The 20,018-nt window shown below is 44.8% G+C and overlaps 1 protein-coding gene across 1 annotated transcript in view; it reads right to left on the reverse strand.

The window, feature by feature from the left end:
* The window catches only part of RCAN1 (regulator of calcineurin 1), a 67,671-nt gene extending 66,212 nt beyond the window's left edge, over positions 1 to 1,459 (reverse strand). The window contains exon 1 of the mRNA XM_019476414.2: positions 1,230 to 1,459. Coding sequence (XP_019331959.1) covers positions 1,230 to 1,427 — 198 coding nt within the window. The 5' untranslated portion in view covers positions 1,428 to 1,459. The remainder of the gene's footprint in view (positions 1 to 1,229) is intronic.
* Between the last annotated feature and the right edge of the window lie 18,559 nt (positions 1,460 to 20,018).

Consider the following 20,018-nt stretch of genomic DNA (forward strand, 5'->3'; position numbering starts at 1 on the left):
AGTAGCTATACATACCAAATAGTAAATCTGATGTCAGAGAGGGATGATCTTGCTTCAGGCCGGGGGTTCGACTTGCTGGACAACCTCAGGAGATCCCCTCTAGCCCGACTCCTTCAGGAGTCTACCAGTCCCCCAACTTGCAATTTAAATCATTACAAACACCACAAGTAAACCCTTGACAACAGATGCACCCAACCTTACAAACAGCTTCTCATTTTCTCCCACTCGCACAAACAGGCACTTCAACGTCCAATTCGACACCTGAAGGGACTGCAGGTTCAGGCTGGGTGATTTGAGGACTAAACACTGCCAGTTCCAATTTCTTAGAGGAAAGTTTAAAATCATAATAATTATCTGAGGGTTTCTACAGCAACAGTCTTCATGTCAGGACTCCTGCCCTCACCCTTAAAACACGCATGCATGGATAGGTTTTACAAATACGGCAGCATCAACGACAGCTCAGTCATGGCACGCATTCAGCTCCAGTCCACCGAGGTGGCACCCCTGGAAGCCCGATGACCTCTCACAGCACCTGCAAGCACCAACGGGACCTGCCACAAGCCTGGCACCAAGACATGGAGAAGCGAGGCTGGAAGGGAGGGCACCTAGCCCACCCCCTGCCTGAGGCAGGATCAGCCCTGTCCAAACCATCCCATATACCAGCCTCTTTCAACCTGTGGGTTATGACCTAAAAGTGGGTAGCAAGAATGTATAAAAAGATCGGGAACAAACTTTAAAAATGGGTTCTACTTTAAAGGAGAAAAACGTGGGAAACAGCGGCTTTTCCCTTGCAGGATAGCAGAGCTCCAGCTTGCATGGGACTGCTAGGGCCCCCTGTGCCACACAAGGCAGTCAGGGCCTGGGGGCAGGGGGCCCTGGGTCAGGACTGGCCACAGATGCTTACAAACTGGCCCTGGTACAAAAAAAACTTGAGAACCGCTAGCCACGGTGTGGTCTCTGCCAACCCTCATTGTCTACGACTAATTTTTTCACATAGTTTCATAGACCTTAGGGGCTGGAAGGGACCTTACAAATCATTGGGTCCAGCCCCTCTCATCTTGGATCAGACTGCTGGGATCAGATGACCCCAAAAAAGCTGGATGATCGACGGGGGGGGGAGGAGGCGGACACTCCAACCCACGAGCCTGACAGGATATCACAAGAAGGGGGGAGACTGTCGGAGGTGGTGAGGGGGAGGAGGAGGGGAGGTGCGGGGGTCCGGGCCTCACCCGGCAGAGCCCGTCGTGGAAGACGCGCGGGTCGAGGCGGCAGGCGATGGCGGCCGAGGGCAGGTCCCGCAGCGCTACCGCCTCCATCTGGTCGTCAATGAAGCTCCACTGGGGCTCGTCCGGCCCCGGCCACCTGCCACTCCGCGCTGCGCCGCTGAAGCAGCCGCAGCCGCAGCCGCCGGCCCCCCGGGTCTCCATGGCGGGCGGCCGGGGGAGGGGCTGAGCCGCCCCCGCTGCGCGCGCAGTCGGACCGCCGAGGAGTACCGTTGAATTGTTCCCTATGCGCCTCCTCGTACCGGCTCGGTTCAGCCAATGAGAAGCCGCGACCTCTCTCGCGCAATGCATGACCCGGCTGGCACCGCCGACGCCATCTTGAGTGAGGGCACTGCCCACTCCCCTCCGTTCTGCTCGTCGGGCGCCGCCCCCCACCGCGCGGGCAGATGCCACGTGCCCCCACCCTCCACGGATGTTGCTGCCAGTCAGCACGGACACAGTCCAGACATAGACGCATGTTTAATTTGCAGAAACACAGAAAGCGAGGGTTGGAAAGGAGCTGAGGAGATCATTTAGTGCAACCCCCTGCTCCAAACAGGACTGTCCCTCCAGCTATATCCCAGCCAGGGCGTTGTCTACCTGGGTCTTAAACACCTCTAAGGATGGAGATTTCACAACCTCCCTGGGCAGCCTGTTCCAGTGCCTTACTACCCTCTTTGTAAGAGTTGTTCCTAATATCTAACCTAAACCTCTCTTGTTGCAACTTGAGACAGTTACTCCTTGTCCTGTCATTTGCTACCACTGAAAACAGTCCAGCTCCATCCTCTCTTGAACCACCCTGCAGGTAGTTGAAGGCTGCTATCAAATCCCCCCTCAGTCTTCTCTTCTCCAGACTAAATAAGCCCAGTTCCCTCAGCCTCTCCTCAGAAGTCGTGTCCCGTAGCCCCCAAACCATTTTAATTGCCCTCTGTTAGACTCCCTCCAATTTGCTCATATCTTTTCTGTAGAGGGGGGGAGGGGTGCAAAACTGAACACAGTACTCCAGATGGTGCCTCCCCAGTGCAGAAGAGAGGAAGAATCACTTCCCTTGATCAGCAGGCAATGCTCCTACCACTGCAGCCCAGTATGCTGTTAGAACATGACATAAAAATAAGCCTGGGGAGAAAAGCTCAAGGCATGCATGGTGTGGGCAGCTGCATTCCTGGAGCTGGAGGAGTTTCCGTGGCTAATTTTACCCCTGTGTTTCATGTGTTCTTGAGGACACCATTTTGGAGGCAAACCGCCTTGTCCCACCATCTGTTTGGATGCTATTTCAGTTTCAAACATCTGCTGGAGAGGAATGGAATAAAAAAAAAAAAACAAAAAAAAAAACCAAAAAAACCCCACACACACAAACCACTTTCATGCCTCTTTCCTCCCACCTCACCTGGGCACAAATCAGAAGCTGCAACATAGTCTTTACACCTCTCTCCTCCATCCCCAAAGAGTCCCAAGCACAACCATCACTCCCCTAAGACAGATCCCAACCTGATCAAAGTGTTTTTATATGCACTAGACCAGTGCTGCCCAACATCTTTGCCCTACAGACTGGCTGGGTTGTAATCCAGCCAGCCAGTGGTCCTAGTCCAGCTAATCTAGGGGAGAAGCTGATCACACAGGTAAATTCTTGGAGGTCAGAGGAGCAGTATAGTACTAGAATTTTCCTACCTGTGCTAAGGAGCTGCCTATGCCTCTTCAACAAGACTGTCTTAAATGAACAGCTGTATGTGGGCACACTGAGAGCAGCATGCATATTTGAAATGAGATATTTAACATAGCAGTTTTCTTATTAAGTTAGTTTTTAAAATTACTTGAATTGCAAACAGACATGTTCAGACAAAGAGGGAGAGAATTTAGAGCAGTAACATTAAATACAAAACTAAATGCACAGTAATTGCTGCACATAAATGACTGTATAGACATGCCCATTAGGTAGGTTCAGTTATGAACTGGATGACTTGGGACTCTTGTTAACAAAAGGATCTAAACTTCTATCACAAACTGGAGCCATCTATGGAAGCAGCTCTCTATGTTTTAACAAATCCATCTTCCATTATAAATTTAAGCAAAAAAAAAAGGGGAAAAAAAATCCCATAGACATGAGTGAGAAGACCATCTGGCCCAGCAGCATGTCTTGGGGTGACCAGGGAAGCAGTCCTGGGCACCAAACTGGAGGAGGTGGGGAGCTGGAAAGGGGGGTCATGGAAAAATAACCGCTGCCAGTGCAGCCATGTGATTCTGTATCCACTGCCTTGTTATGCCTCTCATTTGGCCGTTCCTATGCATCATGGTTCCATTACACCCATGAAATAATACATTATCTGTTCTCAGACTGAGCTTAATATTTTCTTCAAATAAGAGCATTTGAAGTTCTATGATCATTTATTAGTTTTAAGGAGTAGGTTTCTGTAAATATGTACAATGTACTTATAAACTTTCATGCAAATATAAACACACATACACAAAATATAGTGCAGGATTCCATAACCCAGGCTAAAAGCTTAAGACTACTATAGATCAGTTATTTAAAAGCATTAAGGAGTGAACTAAACAGATAGCAAACAGTTAAACCACTATTAAAAAAGGAAAAAGGAAAAAAAAAACAAAAAACCTGATTGTAGAAAGATCTTACTTCCAAAATACTGCCCGGAGAAAACATTTATACTAACAAAATGAACTTCTGAAAAACTAATTCTGACAACTTTACTGCAATATTCAAATGCTATTGATGATCCGCACTGCAAATTTTATCGCAAAGACAACAGCCCCAGTGCTTGACTTACCTCACTTACCATAGCCTGACACTATTTGTGGCCTCTTTTTTTTTTAAATGATCTGTGTGTCAAAAAATTTCAGTGGCACATTGCAGTGTATTAAACTTAAAAATTACTGGATTAATTCTGATGTCATTTTATTAGAATATATCCAGCAAGGAGGACAGAACCATTTAAAAATGTATTTAGGCTCAATTATTCAGCCTCAGCCAGGAAAAACATCCTGTTTCCAATCATTGAGGCCAATGATACTCAACCAGGGTGAAGCAAAATTCTTTAAGGGTATCATGCAACATTAGCACTGTTATGTGTACAGACACCTACATGTGACTCAAGAGAAACCCAGAGATTTCAAATAGGAGTTCATAGTGTCAAAACGTATCTGACTTGTGGTGACAACTGAAGTGATGTTACAGCCATTATGGTCCAGGAAATGTGAGAAACAAGAATTTTGGTGTGCAAGAATTTTAGTGGGAAATATCTTTTATTGGACCAACTGCATGGATGGGATAAACTTATACAAGCTTTCAGGGTATCAGAGTACCCTTCCTTGGGTCTCTGGAAAAGCAGCAGGCACAGCAGAAGTAAGCAGCAGATGGAACAAGGGCTTATGTAAATACAAACAAGATAAGGAGAAATCAGGTAGTCAACAGACAGAAGATGCAGTAAAAACTTGACCTTCCTGAATGATCCTGCCCTTCCATTTGTCATTATCACATTCATTTGTATGTATAGTAGTCTTTCCCAGTTCTCTGCAACAGAAGAATTATTTTTTTTTAAAAGCAAGCCAAGAGATGGCTTTTCCTGAGGGGTGACAAGTCTAAAAAGGTTGAGAACCACTGATTTAAGCCTTCATCAAGATGATAACTTCTTATCCTAGATACATTATATTTTCACAAGAATCATCCAATCCTTCCATTCAGTGTGGTCCTCTTCTTCTGTTTTTACCCCGATTCCAGAATTATTTTCAAAAAGCTAGTGTACATTCATGAGAATTAGATAAATTGAGATGTTGAAATTACTCTGCACTCAAGGCAGCTAACTCCATCTCTTCAATTTTTATCTTGGCAGTTCTCTATAAAACCTACTTAGCTGCTAAACCAGATCTGTTGTTGGTATAAATAGCAAAATTAACTCTTGCCTTATAAAGTCTACCCATAACTATGGCTAGGTTTCTGCACAGGGTAAACTGGAAAATACTTCTTTAAAAATGGCTTTTAACTAAAATATTAAAAGGAAATTATGTGAATTAAATTCCAAGTAAAATGTCCTGCTTGGTTATGTAATTAAAGGAAGTTAAAGTTTATTCCTTTCACAAGTGCAAATGATTGAAATCCAGTATTATGTAGTTTTGTGCAGTTATCTTACTAAAACATGTACTCTGCTAATCTTGCTTATTACTGCATTCTAGTACAAAAATGAGTCTTTTACCATAAGTACTGTACCTCTCAGTTTGCAATTTTAATTAAAATTCCAGGTTTGTGGACAAAAGCAGTATTATTTTGTTACCTTTATTATTGCAGTGCCTAGAGGCCCTAGAGGAGATGGTCTTTCTGTACTAGGCACTGTACCAGTACAAGACAAGGTCTCTGTGTCTCAGGGTTTGCACTATAAATATGCACTATAATCTGCATTTTACACATGGAGCAGCAAGATGCACAAACATTTAATGACTTGCCCTTAAATCTCACAGAAAGGCTGCAGCAGAATTGAAAAATTGAACCCAAATCTCCCGAGTCCCAGTTCTGTCCTCTAACAACAAGTTCATATTGCTTATTTATTGTTACATATGAGGAATCCAATATATAGTTTGGGTAAATAAGGTTATGTACAATCTAGGGGAGGAAGAAAACAAAGACAGGCTTCCACAAATGTCAGAATAGGGGTTTGGGAGCATCTTTAGAAGCAAATGTACATAAGAGAAAATAATGTGATAATAACAGACTTCATATTTCTAGCATAAAATTATAACCAAATTCTACATCAGTAAACTACAGTATTAACTGTCTTCTGTACTAGCCCAGATTGCAGGACAAACACCACCACCTAGTGGTGGAAGAGAAAGCACTAAGGCAATGGGATTTTTTTTACTATTACACACGAAGACACACACATCATTTATAATCCAAGTGGCTACACCTGTTCCCCTCCCCGCAAAGTTCTTGCCTTTCAAATGCAGGCAGGCTACCATATACCACCATGCACAAAAGGGGAAAGAAAACAGTACAATTGCACCATAACTTTTCATTGAAGTGTATGGGACTCGATAAGCTGTTCACAATATGTGAAAATGATACATTTTTGTGAAGACATGGGATCCCTGTGAATGTATGCAGATAAGTGGTACTGGGTGACAGGTAAGACACCCACGTATAAACAGGACAGGGTTGCAGCTCTCTAGCATCATAAAGATTTTGGCTCAGCTAGCCACTACATTTTTTTTTTTAAACCAATCTATTAGATCACTTCCTTTGGGCCAGGGAAGCAGTGGGAGTCTTGCAACCAAGTCTCCAAATTCATATTATTTTAAATCAGCCTGTTTTCTGACTAAGTTATACCACAAGGAGAAAGCAGTAAAGTTAAGGGTTTGCAGTACAGGCATAATGGCCACTCTGGGCCAGCAAATTTGGGTACTCGATCAGAGCTACGAGCATGGACTACTGAAGCTCAAGAACCTAAGAACCACTGTTTGGTAGACATATAAAGCCTCTTGAGAGTGGCATGGAGGGGAGTTTAACACATTGTCAAGGCGGAGTCCTCGCGGAGGGCCGTGATCTCCTTGAGGCCCTCTCACCGCGCTACTCCGGCCCGAGGGCACCCTCCATTCTCACCCGCCACGTCTTGATCGAATATGTAATAGGGAGGCTGCCTTGTGTTTCCTCGGGCCTGTCAGCTCCTGGACCCCTCGTGGGTCTCCCCGTACAATGGGCGCTACCCCAGCGCCCTAGCCTTAAGGGCTATGCATGGCTCCTACCAGCCCCTAATACCACGCCCCAAGCCTCGCAGATGTAATAGACGTTGTCCGGTCTATATGCCCGCTTCCCGGGCCTCCTCTCTAATGTGGCCCACCCTAGGCTTCCTCTCTCATGCCCAGCCTCTTGCTGGGACTCTCATCTAGCCCACTCTGGGCCTCCCCTGCCGGTGTGGTTCCGCTTCGGGACTCTCTAGCAGGCCTCTGGTCCTATGGGCCAACCGCACGGATACCCTTCCTGACTCTGGCTCCCCGCGCTGCTACTCCCCGTCTTCTCAGGGGCAACCGCAGCACCCTGCCTTGGTCTGAGGGGGATTGCCGCATTAGCCTGCGGCCGGGCTTGCTATGCCTGTGCGCCCACACTGGGCTACTCAATAAAACACAATGGCGTTCCCCCTCTCTGGGGCTCACCGTGCCCACACTGGGCTACTCAATAATGTACAAGGGCGTTCCCCCTCTCTGGGGGCTCGCCGCGCCCACACTGGGCTCCTCAGTAATACCGCCCCTTTCCTGGGGCCGGGGGGCTATGTTCCCCCACACGCAATCCGGGGTCTTGGTCCCCGTCTGCAACCTACGGGTTGCACCCGCGACCCACTGGCCGCGCTCCTCGCCGCCAGCTGCTCATACACTGGCGTGCAAGCAACGCCTTCCCTGGCGCTATGAACAATAATGCGCCTTCCTGGCGCTAGGGCACCCCACACTCTCTGGGGTCCCTGTGATTGAGGCCTCCTCCAACCCCTACAGCCTCACCCAAGCCTCCGGGTGTAATAATACAAACACAAAGCAAAACCACAAGCCCCTAGGCTGTAACACAAATGCAAGCCGCCTGACCATAGCTCCTCATCATAGCTCAAGCCTCCAGGGCTATCATGAGCTGTACTTGCGACTTAGGCTCCTTCCCATATCTCGGCTAAGAGAGCTCCTGCCTCTCCAGCTGCTGGCAGAGAACTGCCAGCCTGACTTCAGCCCTGGGCTTTATAAGGGCCAGGCCCTGCCCCCTACAGGCAGCTGGCTCCGCTTAGTTGCTCCGGCAACCCGCAGCTGCGCTCATTACCTGAGCAAGCCTCAGCTGGGCTCGTTATGTCAGGCCAGGGCGCGCTCACTCGCTCCCTGGCAGTTCCTCCTTTCTAGGAGCGGGGTACCGAGGTGCCCTGCGACACACATGTATTCACCAGTGGTATCAGACCCTTGATACAAGGTATACTGCCATTTGTTTCTATTTTAACTGTTTTCAGCAACAATGAAACAGATCCCCAGATGGCTTCTCTGGGTCCTTTCCTACTCAGTGGAACTCAACTACTCCCACAGGGAAGGCCTGATTAAGGCACCAGCGTATGCGTGAGGCCCTTGCTTCCAATGGCAAACAGCTCTGCTCCCTAAAGAGCCTGAATTTATGATATACATGGTCCTGTTCCTCCTCTTCCAAAACCATAAGAGGGTGGTGATAATTAGTACTTCAAACTGTTCCAGGTTTTGTGTACTGTTTTTTGCTGTAACCACTGGCAGACAAAGCTGGGGAAAGAGAGAATACTTAGTAGAAGGTTAGGTATAGCATCATAGGCCACATCCAGATGCACGTGGACGTTTGGTTCCCCGGGGACAACTAGTAGCCGCACACCTTGTGCTGCTGCTAGTTCTCCCTGGGAACACCCGTGCCACGTATGCTCTGGCAGACAGCAAGTTACCCCTGGGTGGGCACTATCACTGTTAATTTTCTGTTTTTTCCAATTTGAATGTGTTTGACTTTAACATCCAGTTATTAGTTCATGCTACTGCTCTCTACACCATTAATAACTTTTAGTACCAATTCTTTTTCCACCCCATGAGGGTGCTTATCTTGCAACAAATTTTTTTTTTTTCAAATCTTCTTTTTGATAAAGTAAACAGAGTAAGCTCCATGGAATATTTTGTGGCTCATTTCTGTACCTTTTTACATTTTTCAACATTCTTTAAAAAGTGTGGACCCAGAATAGAATGTAGTGTTCTACTATTGGTCTCACCATCACCACCTTATGCCTGCTCACAACTCCCCTCTTTACATATTCATCAGCCTTTTTTGCTACAGTATCATACTAGGAGCTCGTGCAGCATTGCTTGCCTATTGCAGTCAATGTAACCTCCATTATAGAGGTTTGAACTACAATTATTGGGCTAGATTTTCACACATATTAAAAGACTGGAAAAGTCAACTGATGCCTACTGCATATATTACACTGCACACATTAAGTCTGATCTTTTTTATTCTTAAGGGGAAAAGTAAAATTGTACAAACAGCTGTGTTCTCAATCAAATATAGGGACATAGCTACCAGTATTATAATAAAAGATTAAACAATTCTCTCTCTCATGTTCCAATAATTACTATGTGTTTGCAAAATTCATAAATAAGGCATTTCTAACCCCCATTACCATAATGTCTAAGCACTTCAGTGTTTGATTTATTTAAGTATTTATACTTAAAACACCTCTTTCAGGCACAGAAATGGTCTTATTTCCAATTTACAGAGAGGTAAATAATGAATAAATAACTTCCCCAAATCAGAGTGGAAGCAAGAAATTTAAGTCTTTGAAAATCAGGAATTAAAAGTCAAGGCATATGTAACCCACACAGCACAATAATAGCCCCACAGCTATTATTAATGGACAGTTTGTGCTTTTTCTGTGTATTATTTGGACCTATTGGCAATTTTTTACAATTTTGACTATAATTGACAGAACTTTGACTTGTCAAATTCCCAACCCTAACAATAACAATTCTGTTACCCTGCTCCAGCCACTGCTACCACCATTCGTTAATGGTAAACCAAGCAGTTAACAACAGTTGAAAGGCATACAAAAAATATGGAAATTCGTATCTCTGGAACACAACACACAGGCACAGCATCTTAGGGCTGAATCCCAAATGGGACACAGAAGACTAAAGTAGGACTAAGGTAAAAGTTAGATATCCCAGGCCAAAAATGTGATCCTGAAAATCCATGTTTGTCTGTTACTTACTCTAGGTGCCTGAACCCTATGGGGACTGCTTCTAGTCAGTACCTGTTTTTTCTACTCCAGCCTAAAACTGGCCCAGTCTTGACCAAGGTGCTGAGCTGTTCTGTGCCCATCTCAAGTCTGAAAACCAGACATCCCCTGCCTCAGTCCCTTGGAAGACTCAGTTCAGTAGGTGATCTCCAATGAAGCCTAACAAATTGTTAGGATAAGGCACTTCACAAAATTTGGTTGCAGGCACCACCCAAGAATACATCGGAGCAGGCTCCCCATTCTCCCCTTTTTTGTACAATGGCTCAGTAGTTAGACCACTCACACAGGCTGCAGGAGGCTTCAGTCTATTTCTGACCCTTGTGAACTGTTCAAATCCACATCATCCAATCCCAGGACAGTGCCTTATCTACTAGCCTAAAGGCTGCTGTGAGGTGCTGGGAGAGGGTGGATACTCCCTGCCAATATTAAAAAGGGAATTCAAGATCCATGAAAGAGTACAAGAGGAGACACGACCATCATCCTCTGGGTTTTCAACCCTGCTCCTGGTAATGTCCATGTATTTTAACCTGTACTGTTTAATGTTAAATACAACTTTCTCAAGTTAGGTGAGACTGCTGCATGAAGCTTCATGTCAACACTGTTTCTAGCACCCGAGGTAGTTCAGTTGTCTCTACACTAAACAATATATCTTGCAGTATAGACATTAGGGATGTGAGAAACTTCAGTCCCCAATTCGATTTGGTGGAGATTCGGCCCAATTCAGTGGCCAAATCTCTGAATCCAAATCGAATCAGAGGACCATTTAATCTCTCCAAATTGAATCAGAACCCTCTGAATTAATTTGGAGAGATTTGGAAAGATTTGGCCATAGACACAGCTTTAAATGTTTTTTCTACATACCTCAAGGTAGCAGGTGGCTCATGAACGCTGCGATGCTGGGGCTCATGGAGCTTCCCACAGGATTTGGGGGGCCCCAGTGTGCTTGGCAGCAGACCCAGAAGTGGAGCAGAAGCACTTCTGGTCCACTTCCGGGTCTGCCAGGGAGTGCGCTGGGGAGCCTCCCCTGCGCCTCTCTTGGCTCAGCGATGGGTGCCTCCTGGGTCTGAGGGGGCACCCGTGGTCACCCTGTGGCTGATCACTGAGCCAGGAGGCATGAGGGGGGGCCCCCAGTGGGCTCCCCGGCAGAGCCAGAAGTGGACCAGAAATACACCCCTCCCCCTCGTGCTCCTGTGGGTTGCTCTGCTCATCCCAGCTTCACAGTGTTCACGAGCTGTGCTGGTACCCTGAGGTGTGTAGAAAAAACATTTAAAGCTGTGTCTGTGGCCAAATCGTGGATTCTCTGAATCAGTATTGAATCTTCAGATTCAGATTCAGCCGAATCGAATCAGGGACAGTGATCTGAATCAATTAATCGAATCACTGCCCCCAGTTCGGGCCAAATCCAAATCGAATAAGGCCCGCTTTGCGCACCCCAGTTGACATACCTTAAACATTACATGCTAGATAGCATGCTGCTGCAACACACACTAGTAACTCTTTATTTTGGATCTATGCCTTAGTACTGCTTCATGTCTACGTATTATGACAACAGTGTTACTGAGCCACTTTCAGTAGCTACTCCTACCCCTGTTTATAATAGGACATCACAAAGGCTAAGGATAGGGAAAGGTGAGCGGTAAGAAATTCTGGGTCAGGAGACGGGAAAAGTGAGAAGTATTAAATACTGACTAGGAAATCTATTAGAATTTAGTACCTCTGAGCTAGAACTTGGGCAAAAGGGAAAGGAAGACCAGGCTGAATCACAATTTACTCCCCTGAAGCCCAGGAGTGAGGCGAGAGGAAAGGGGGTAACAAATTCTGACAGGTCCAAGTAGTGCTCAGGTGGCCTGTACGGTACTGTGGATATGGGTTACTAGTTTCTGTGACCAGTAGCATCCAATCACTTTTGACTCTCAAATCCTAATTACCAGATGTCTATTTACAGCTGGGTCAATTGGGATCAGTTTTAGCATGAGTCTGAAGTGAGAGTCAGACTCACACCCCAAAAGCAAGACTCCTAAAAATCCTTTTTCACCATATCCCACGTGGCAAATTCTGACAGGTAGCAGTTTGTGGCACTACCAAGTTTCCTAGCTTTGAACTGCAGTGGCAATACATCACACACTCCATAAATCAACAGTCTTTCTTCCCTTTTGCATCTTCCATCTACAGAAGAACAGAAGTACCAAGAATAGAACCTGGGTGTAATTGGCAGCCTCCCAATCACATACTGGGTGGCTAATTTATTATTACTTTTTTAAAAGGGAATTCATCATCTGAGCAAGCTAGCTATGGAACTTATACATGTATTTTTCAAAAGAACCAGTAGTTTTAGGGAGAGAAGGAATCTTATACAGAATGTAAGAAAAAACCCACACAACATGTAGTATAGATTCACTAATTTTGTGGAAAATAAATATTAAGGGAGCACAAGGGGTTAAAGTTTATTAATTTAAACAGATTATCAGTACCATTAATTTGTGGTTTGCCCATTGTGCCCATGTGATTTTATTGCTGTTTCCCTCAGCCCCCTTCTTTGTATGCTTGTTGCAACTTGTTCTTAATTAGACTCTAAGCATAGACTGTGCCTTCCTATATTTGTATTGTGCCTAGCACAATAAGGCCCCAGAATGTCAGGGCCACCTTTGGATCCCACCTGAGTTTTAATAGCAACATTCATTATAGCAACCTAACAGGTTGCCTTGCACTTCTTACTGCTTTTTAAAATACACTGTTGGCAAGACAATTCCTAGCTGAGCAGGAGAAAAGTACTGCTTGCCTATTTGGAACTGAACAAATCCCTGACTTTGTGAGCAAAAAAGTAAGTTGTTTAGTAATTTATTTACTTTATGAAGCCTTTACAGGCATGATAAAAGCAAATGCATTGTATATGTGAATATCTTTGTAAAAGGAGTTACAAAGAAAACACAGCAAAGACTGTATTAAATTGTTAAAAGAAAGGCAGTACTCAGGTTCTGCTGTGCCTGATCCAATGCATTGTTCAGGCACCAGCACAAATAACAGTCCCTGTAAAGGGATGGGACCCTATCAAGCACAAGTGCACGTACCACTTACCCCACAGGGGCCTTTCCAATTTTTTAATTAGACACTAAGGCCTCTTCAAACCTCTGCTCCTCCGTCCTTTCCTATGTGCAACCATGACCTGCAGGTGTTGCAGAAGTTGGAACAATGTGACTCGAACATTTCATTCCAGGCTTATTATATCAGGTGGCATACAAGAATGTGAGACTAGGAAGGAAAGCAAGAAGAGCAATAATATGTAGGCAGCAGACAGTGAATGTCATGCAGCTGTCTACATGTTGCTCATGTACTTCAAGTTTAATGCTATTTTATATATTGAATTTATTTGCAGGTTGTTTTAAGAGTTAAAAAGAACCACTTATTTATTGTTAGTATTTTTTGGCAGGTCTAACTGCACTCTTGCTAAGGTTTTCATTTGGGTATTCTGTGCTTGTTGAACCACTTATTGCTGCCTCCCCAGTTATAATAAAATGGGAAGGCACAGCCATGCCAAAAGCATTTTTGAAATATAAAAGCAAGAAAACAAGTTATGCAATTCACTGAAAGAACATCCATGGCCACAGTCTAAATAGAGTGAGTTATATTTTAATTGATACTTAATTCAGGGAAAACACAACAACAAATCAAGCAAACAAACGAACTGCCTTCAAACCAAACCAAAACAGTAGCAGTGCCAAAAATGTTTACTCATCGCAATCCAGAAAATTCATTAGGGACAAAATACCTCATACACATTAGCAGCCCCTTCACCCTAGATGCTTGAAAAATAATTATGAGGAGTCATTTTATGTCTTTGAACAAGTTGGGACATGTTACAAGGTAACTTGCAACCCACAAAATTACATTAACAGGCAATTACATTAGAACTACCATATGTAGTATGGATGTTAGCATATGGCATCTCTAATTTTCTTCCCCTTCCCCTTTTTTTATTTGGGCATTTTCTATTGTGCAGATTGGCTAAGGAGTTTCTCAGTGTCTGGATTTTGCTTTGTGCATAAATGCTCAACTCTTGCTTTTCAGATGACTGCAAGGCACAGCAGCTCACAGCTACCTGTACAGCATTTGTTAGGTTGGCATCCAACTATTAGAGGCAGTACCATCCTGCTCTCAGTCCCAAAATGCAAACTCTATTACCATTCTGCAGCTTCAGAGTATAACTGAATATTCTTTGTGGCCCTGCATTATCCTCTTATGGCTTCCCCAGGTATAGCAGAAAAGGACAAAAGGGATGTCCCAAAATATGTCATGGCCAGGTCATTGGTTTCAGCATGTAAATGCCTAAACCCTGGTCTCATGCACCTTACTACTGCTTCCTACATTAGTGTTCATGCACCTGCCATTGTGATCCACCATGTCTCAAAGCAAGTAGCATGCTTTGTAGTTCACTACCTCAACCAGGGAAGTCATGGGAACCTTCATTCTCTGAAAGCCAAATTTTATTTCAGATATGTATCTTTGTTGCTGACACCCTTCAGATGGGAATTTTGAAAGGCTACTTAGTGTGGGAGCCGAGGGTGGTCTAAGGCTATGGCCACTAGCCCGGACAGTCAGGTGGGTATTTTCCACGATGGAATAGAGTGAGGCACGGAAGCATATTGGTTGTATAAAGAAAGCTTTACTTACACTGCCAATGGTCACAGTGCAGGAAGAAAACTTGCTTGAATTACAGTTGCACACAAACACACAGGGGTGAGATCTCTCTTTGAACCGAACTGAGATGAGTCGTCGGTGTACGACTCCACGAGCGCTCAACACAGGGGTACGTCAATATTTCCAAGATGACGGGGAGTGGTTAGAGTCTGATCAGGTCCCTAAGTTCTCCTCCAAGACACACGAGGAGTTTCCTAGGCTCCACAGCGCGCTTAGAGTTCCCCACGAGATGGTTGAGGGGTCCTCCAACTTGGGCGGAAACTGCTCTAACCTTTTATATGGCTAGCAAACCAATTGCTAGCCGCCAGGTAGGAATAATTTAGAATTGGCCAATAGTGGGACACAAATTTGCATACGTGTGGCGGGAACTCTTTTGCACCGGGGTTTGTGGCGGGAACTCTTTTGCACCGGGGTTTTCTCTCTGCAGCTGAGAAATCCACCGTCCAAAGAAAGCTCCATGTGGCGGGAAAATTCCAATGTGCCGCGGCACTAAAAATCATTGGGTTATGACATGCCCCCTTGCCGATGGCACAGCTGGAATATAAACCACATGCGCGTCGTTTGGGTCGTTACGAGCTTTCTCAGCTGGTTCATAAGCTAAATGGTTAAACACAAATTTAGACAACAAAATAAGTTCGTCCTCTAAGGATCGAATCAAATAATAGCCGGCACCAACACACAGACACATAATTATATTCATAACAAGAAATTCAACTATCAGGGTTTTAGTAGGTGTCATGGCGAAGTCACAAGTCAAGCCCTCACTTCTCCAATGATGTTCTCTTTCTCTCTCTTGGGACTTCCCTCCACCACGCACTTTAAGTCCTGAACCTGTGAAAAGAAAAATCCTCAAAACAATAAATTAACCTATATTATAATATTTACATGGAACCGCGCGCGATAGGGCAGTCAGCTAGATTTGTCGCCGCTTCCTGCTTTTTCACAGCACACAATATAGGTGCTCGGGCACGGCTCCGCTTTGGACGATTTTTCTCTCGCACGCTCATGGATACAACCGACGTGGAAATAGATGGCAAACAGCGCGGGGTTTTATCCACATTCAGCAAGATGAAAACGCCGATGACAACGTCGAGGAGTCGTCGTCTGGCTTTTCTGAATACTGAAAACCTAGTTCATAGGCCAGTTGCCATTGGCCTGCGTCTCCCAGGATTCGGAGTTGTCATTTAGTGAGCCCAGAATGGTTTAGGAGGAATCCAAACATGATTTGCTCTTTGGGCTTGATCTTTGACTCCTCGTACAGTTCCTGCAACTCAGTCCAAGTATGAGCACGATAGGTGGCGGCACAAGCTGCACTCAGTGGATCAGTTGCCTGGCAGGTTGCTGTCACAGGGCGAACTGCTGTTAGAGCCATTACTGCTTCTGGTAGGAGGGGCGGGTGCTCTCCTCCGCTCGATGCTCCCTCCCCGTGGCAAGAAGGCGGGGCCGCCAGAAGTGACGTCACTTCAGTGGGCAGGACCGCTGGATGGATTCTCGCTTGTTCTTTTGAAGCTCCACCCGTCTTTTCCGGCTCCTCCGCGTGGCTCCTTTCTTGCTCGGCTCCATCTTGAAATGGCATCTCAGGATCCTCTCTCACAGCCGCATCTTTAGCCGCCTGAATGGCTGCGAGCAGCTGGGCTTTTAACTTGCATTTTCCCGCATTAGAGTTGTCACAGTACGGAACATTACACTTAACATTTTTCCCCTGTCGTACTTTGGGGCTGCCCTTTCAGCTGCGGCACGTCCCTCTGTCTCCAAACTCTCACGGAAATCGGACGGGAGCTTGCGGCTCCTCAATCTAGACAACACTGCTTGGGAACTGAACTGGTCTTCCGTCTCCTGCACATATCGCAGGCAGCGGGTATACTCTGGGTCAAGGGTCAGGTCTACTGCGCCCGCCGGTTTCACTCGGACGGAGGATAAGGTGCCCCCTTCCTCTCGGGATCTAAATAGGACCCGCTCTCCACCCATTACACACCCGAGAGCTCCGGGGTGAAGATATGCTTCCCTCTCTTCTCCCTTCAGCGAAAAGTAGCTGCTGATGAGCCTTTCACCCGTTCCGCCTGCCTGATGATAAGTGATATGCGCCTCTAGTTCTTCGGCATCTATTACGTGCCGTTTCCCAGTGCGCCAAGGGCAGTTTCTAACTAACTCTAACTCCATCGTGTCTTCCCTGCATCCTGTTCGTGATGCCATGTCTCGGCTGGGTAGAGCCGACCAAGGGAAATGCTGGTTAATTAAGCGAATGTCAGGCGGGCTGGTGGATGGAGAGGCGAGACAGCGTATTGGTTGCAAAAATAGTTTTTACTTACGCCGCTGGTGGCTGCGACGCAGGCTGTGAAGGCTGCTTGCATAGTTGCAACAAGTTGCTTCAACTGGCAAGAAACTGACCCAGCGAGTTCACAGATGAACTGGGCGTGCAGGGAAAGGGTACGTCGGGGATAAGCGCTCGGTGACGGGGAGGAAAAATTGGTAGTTGATCAGGCTACTGATTCACTCTGCCACGAGTCAGGAATTCTTTAAAGTCACTCTGCAGCGTGCTCAAAGTTCTCCATGAGATGGTTAAGGGGTCCTCTAACCTGGGCGGAAACTGCTCTAACCTTTTATACGGCTAGCAAACCAATCGCTAGCTGCCAGGTAGGAATAATTTAGAATTGACCAATAGTGGGACACAAATTTGCATACGTGTGGCGGGAACTCTTTTGCACTGGGGTTTTCTCTCTGCAGCTGAGAAATCCATTGTGCAAAGAAAGCTCCACGTGGCGGGAAAATTCCAATGTGCCGAGGCACTAAAAATCATTGGGTTATGACACTTAGGAGAAAGGAGACTGTTAATTAGCATTTGGAAAAGAGATGGATCACCCTTTTTCATTTTTTTTTACCTTTGTCAGGTGGAATTTGAGTTTCTAATTGTCATCCCAGCTACCCTTGACACAGAGCACCCTGTAACTGTGCTGTAGACAAACCTGAAAAGAATTGGCCTACAGTACTTACCTTAAGTGTTGAAGCAAACTGGAAATCTTGTAACAAAGTCATTTAGGCATCTCACTGGCTCTGGAGATGCAAGTGAGAATTTTGCCCTGGACTTGTACTGGAAGCTGCTTCTGGCTATAACTGGATATCTAGTCATTCAGGCTGTGGTGGCAGAGGTGGCCAAACATGAATACTAGCTACAACACTTCTTTATATGCCATTAGTGATGGAAGCTGGTTCATGGGCTGGGCTTTTGATCTCAGATGGGCCATGAAAGACATATTGGAAAGGATTTCTACATATAGGATCTATTATATTGTCTTTCAATGCCTTGAAGAAACTGTGTAGCCCAAACAGTAAATAAAAATGGTGAATGATAAATGATGAAGTAAAATAAAGGATTCTAAACTTCATCAGTCTCATATAAATTACTCAGTGCTGCTTTTTCTTCACAGCAACATCAGTTTGGCTTTAACCCCTGTATATACAAAGGTTTCTTCTTGTACTGCACTCATTTCAAGCCAACTGTTTCTAAACAGCTGTGAAGGGAGCCGATTGCCCCTAATCAGATTAATTCCAGGGAGCTGAAAATACTAAACACAGATGGCATCCACTTCTTTATTTTTCATAGAAGAGGTATCTTTTTTATTTTAAATGTTTGACTGAACTGAATACTTCTACAATATAAAAAGAAAGAATACCATGCCGAACACCTGACAAAATTCAAAGAACTAACAGAAGAGAAAAAGAGGCAAATGTAAATTTTGCACACTAAGTGGTAAGAAAAAATAATCAAGTTTTTCAAGTTACTTTTATTAATCATGATACGGTATCTTTTCCCTCCTAGCTATATCAAAATATAGATGGGGAAAAGGTTAACGTGGCCTGTGCTTAAGTATAATGATAATTGACATGGCTATGGCTCTTTTTTGTGCCAAAAGGCTAGACTGTGATGCCCTTACCTTACATAATGTTTCACACCAAAAGTAGCATCAGTTAGACTACCTGTGGAGACACCTACTACTCAGACTAAGTAAGGCTATCACACTCTGGCCATAGCATTTCACAAACAAAGGCCAACATGGTCAAACTTGGAGCCTTAATCTAGTCACCTGAATCCATGTTGAGGAAACTAAGTGGGGAGTGATTTTCAGATGTGCTGCCATAGTTCCCACTGAATTCAACTATGCTGCCGGTGATCACTATGGGTGGCTGCCTAACTTCATAGCTTTTCAAGTATTCAACTTCATAGCTATTCATAGTATTCAACTTCATAGCTTTTGGAACATGTCTATGTAGCTTTGTCAAGGAAACACAGACATCTTTGGGGCAGAAAGCAAAATCCAGTCAAACAAACAATGGACAGCCTGCTTAAAACAGTAGGAGGACAGGGATTTCTAATAACCCAAAGAAGTAAGAGAAAAGTCTGCTCCTAAAAAAATATTACAGATGTTTAGAAAGATGCCAGACAAATAGCAAATCTCTTTTACATACAAATGTTGAGAACGTTGATGGAATGAAGGGTTAAATTAAAGCTGTAAAGATCTGAGTCAAGGCACTAGATATTTTTTGATAACAAGACCACAGAACCATTACTTCCCATTGATAATGCATATATGTAAAAAAGCCATCACAACAGATCCTTTGTCTGGTCTATAATGAAATATAATTCCCACTCCTTTTATTTCTAATGCACACTAAATCATAAATTTCTGTACCTAAAAAAGCTGTCATATATGACAAATACAAAATTATGACACTTTGTGCTTAGGATGTTTTCTATAAAGAATCTTGCATGCTGTACAGGTAAGAATAAATTTAGTTTTGCAAATGAATAAATATATCTCTTTCTACACATGGAGAGTTAAAATTAAGTGATTTTAGTTTCTGAACCACAAAGGAATTTCATAACCAAAACATACTGAGAACTCCTTTTGTTAGAACAGTCAGTCAATAGAATAGACTGCCTGGGGAAGTTGTAGAATGTCCATCATTGGAGGTGCTCAAGAAGAGGTTGGATAACCATGGGTCAGGGATGATCTAGGAGTAGCTATGCCTATGCTATACTTACGCATATTTCTCATAGTTCTGGGCTTTGCTGGTTGCCACATGGGGTCAGGAAGTGTTTTCCCCCCCACTTCCTGTTGTTACATGCGTCAGGGTTCCTTTTATTTTTTTAACATCTCTCTTAGAAGTATTGGGGGCAATTATACACATACTTTTTCCAGCAACGTGCTGGAGATCTGCCACTTTGGAACAGGCTTGATTAATCAAGTCTGCTCTGCATGCAAGCTGAGGGAAATAGCACTGTGCCGCGTGCAGT

The sequence above is a fragment of the Alligator mississippiensis genome, chromosome 1 (genome assembly GCF_030867095.1).
Source record: "Alligator mississippiensis isolate rAllMis1 chromosome 1, rAllMis1, whole genome shotgun sequence".
Classification (NCBI taxonomy): Eukaryota; Metazoa; Chordata; order Crocodylia; family Alligatoridae; genus Alligator; species Alligator mississippiensis.